Raw genomic sequence first — 2477 nt, 5'->3', positions numbered from 1 at the left:
GGGGGGTCAGCAAACCTGTTGCCAGCACCCTAAGGAAAATTCAATAATTGTGTGCGCCTGCCTGCGTAGGTGTATCTACAGCCAAAATGTTTTCTGTTTTAGATGTAGTGAGGAAGGATTACAACCTCTGCTCGTTGTGATTTTTCTGGTCAATGACACATCATAAGCCTAACCTTACCAAACTAACCTAGCAAAGGTTAGCCAGCACCTTCAGCTGGGAGTCTACTGAACCTGCTGGTCAACTATCGACTATATGACCGTTGTAGAATAGACCCTCTACAGGTCTCTGAGGTCCCAGTATTGCATCATGGGATGCAATTGAGGGAGAGGAGGGGGAGAATTTGAAGGGTGAACTGAGGCTGCATTTTGAGGAGAGAGTGGTACCTACTGGCACTTGCCAATACCTGCTGTCCTTCTGCCACCCATCAATGTAAACAGCCAATGCCAATGCGGTGTATGTATGTCTATAACTATTGTAGGATGTATCAGGTACCTTGTCTGGCTTTTCACATATCCTGCAGAATGCCAGTGGCATGGGTGTGAATTTTACCAAAGCTTTAAACAGCTAAATAGTTGTCCTCTAGTCCAGCGGTCGCCAACCTTTTGGACCTCGTGGACCACTAAATTCATAATTTTAAATCCCGTGGACCACTAATATGATTAAAAAAATTTAAAATAAATAAATATACACATTTACACACACTCACACACATATGAGAATATATTTATATATGAGGAAACAAAAAGTATGAGAATATATCTATATATACATACAGTATATATATATATATATATATATATACACATACATACATAGGTGCGGGTGTGCCTGAACGAGTGGGAGTGCTAGTGGAGGGAGGGAGCGGTGCCGCCCAGCCCAGTAATAATATTAATTGTTTCCCCCCCTATCGAATCTGCCACTGGCCCTGCCGTAGGCGCCCGGGCACATGCCCTCCCTAGCTTCAGCACTGCCCCCAACCACCCCGTGCCTCCCCTTCCCCCACACTGTGCCACTATTACCTGGCTTCTCCCCACTTTTTCTATGTCCCTGAGCCTGCTCAGTCCGGGTACTGACGAGATGCCCCGCCTTCTGCAGAGCCACGCATTCCTTGTGACAGCCACTGCTTGAGTCAGTGAGAGGCAGCCCTGGAGCCTCCCTGCCGCTTCAATGACGGCCCAGCCTGCACGGCATCAGAGGGGCCCGGGGACCACCAAAATGTTCTCACGGACCACCAGCTCCTCTAGTCCATCCCGGAAAGTTGGGTGGTAATGAGCATTTTTTTTAAATCCCCCAATGAGAGATTTTATCTGTTGCAGAAAGAGTCATACCTGTGAATTCCATGACTGTGAAATCCCACTCCTCCAATTCAACTGTACATGTGAAACTCTTTTATTAAAAGCTTTGGCTGCTGTGCAGGCCCAGAAAGCCAACCTTAGAGATCCCACCACCATTGCCTCCAAGAGATATAAGAAGGCGGGCAGTAGTTTGACGCAACCAAGTCTACCAAAATTTAAAACACTGTACCGATTTTCTGTGGACTGATCCCTTATACAGTAACAGCAACCCCACTGAAAATTGTTATTTTAATTCTGAGTAGGCACTGGTAGGGTCAGTCATGCTCCACCCTGGTCTTTTGTATCTCCTACCTTCTGTAGTTCTGCGTCTCTGCCCCCCAACTACACATTTATTGTTTTATCTCCTTTCAATGCTATTTTACACTCTTGCCGTCAATAAACAGTTTACCTTTTTTTGAGCTAGAGCTTGTCCTCGGTTTCGGGGAACTCCTGTGGGAAGATGGGGGGATCCCCGGCCCTGGAGACATGTGAGGGGCTTCCAATCCTGTTTCCATGCTCAGGTAATGGATCTGTGGGGGTTCTGAGTCACCCTTCAGCCTTTTGGGGTTCAGAAACCCGGCCTGAAGTCTCTCCATACTCTCTGGGAGGCGAAAGGCAGCAAAAGGGTGCAGCGCGCCATAGCCTAGAACACTGACCCCTGGTCGTGGGTGTCCATATTGGTGGGAAAGAGAGAGAAGCTGGGGTGGGCATCCTGAATTCAAATGATCCTGAGTTGGGTAAAGAAGAGGGTATGCTGGACTCAAGTAAGACATTTGTGGAGGTTTGTCCATGGTCATCGGAACAGTGTAACAGGGAGGCTGCTGAACTACTCCGAGTGGACCTTCCGAGGATGTGGCCATGACCAGGAGGGCTTGAGATGTCAACGAGTTCATCAGCCCAGGCGTGCTCTCCATCCTGAGACTCTTCAGCAGACCTAAGAGAGTAATAAAAGGCAATGTCAGTAAAGGAAACCAATAACAAGAAAATACAGGGTCTGCAATTTCTGACCACCTTCTGAAAATGCAAGTTTCCTGGCTGTCTCTGATGTATCCACTTTCTCAATCTCTGACCAACAATGCAAAAGGCAAAGATTTGTATACTTGTTTTGGGTCATTGGCTCCAAAAGTAAGTCTTTAGGTCAA

The 2477-nt window shown here is 47.2% G+C and overlaps 1 protein-coding gene across 1 annotated transcript in view; it reads right to left on the bottom strand.

The window, feature by feature from the left end:
* Window positions 1-2249, bottom strand: part of LOC108791491 (E3 ubiquitin-protein ligase RNF220-like) — a 39490-nt gene extending 37241 nt beyond the window's left edge. The window contains exon 1 of the mRNA XM_018561997.1: window positions 1745-2249. Coding sequence (XP_018417499.1) covers window positions 1745-2249 — 505 coding nt within the window. The remainder of the gene's footprint in view (window positions 1-1744) is intronic.
* Window positions 2250-2477: the final 228 nt, after the last annotated feature.

Source organism: Nanorana parkeri, unplaced genomic scaffold (assembly GCF_000935625.1).
Source record: "Nanorana parkeri isolate BGI_ZX_2015 unplaced genomic scaffold, ASM93562v1 scaffold554, whole genome shotgun sequence".
NCBI classification, from domain to species: domain Eukaryota; kingdom Metazoa; phylum Chordata; class Amphibia; order Anura; family Dicroglossidae; genus Nanorana; species Nanorana parkeri.
Note: the sequence above shows the minus strand (reverse complement) of the source record. Positions and strands in the feature narration are given on the sequence as shown.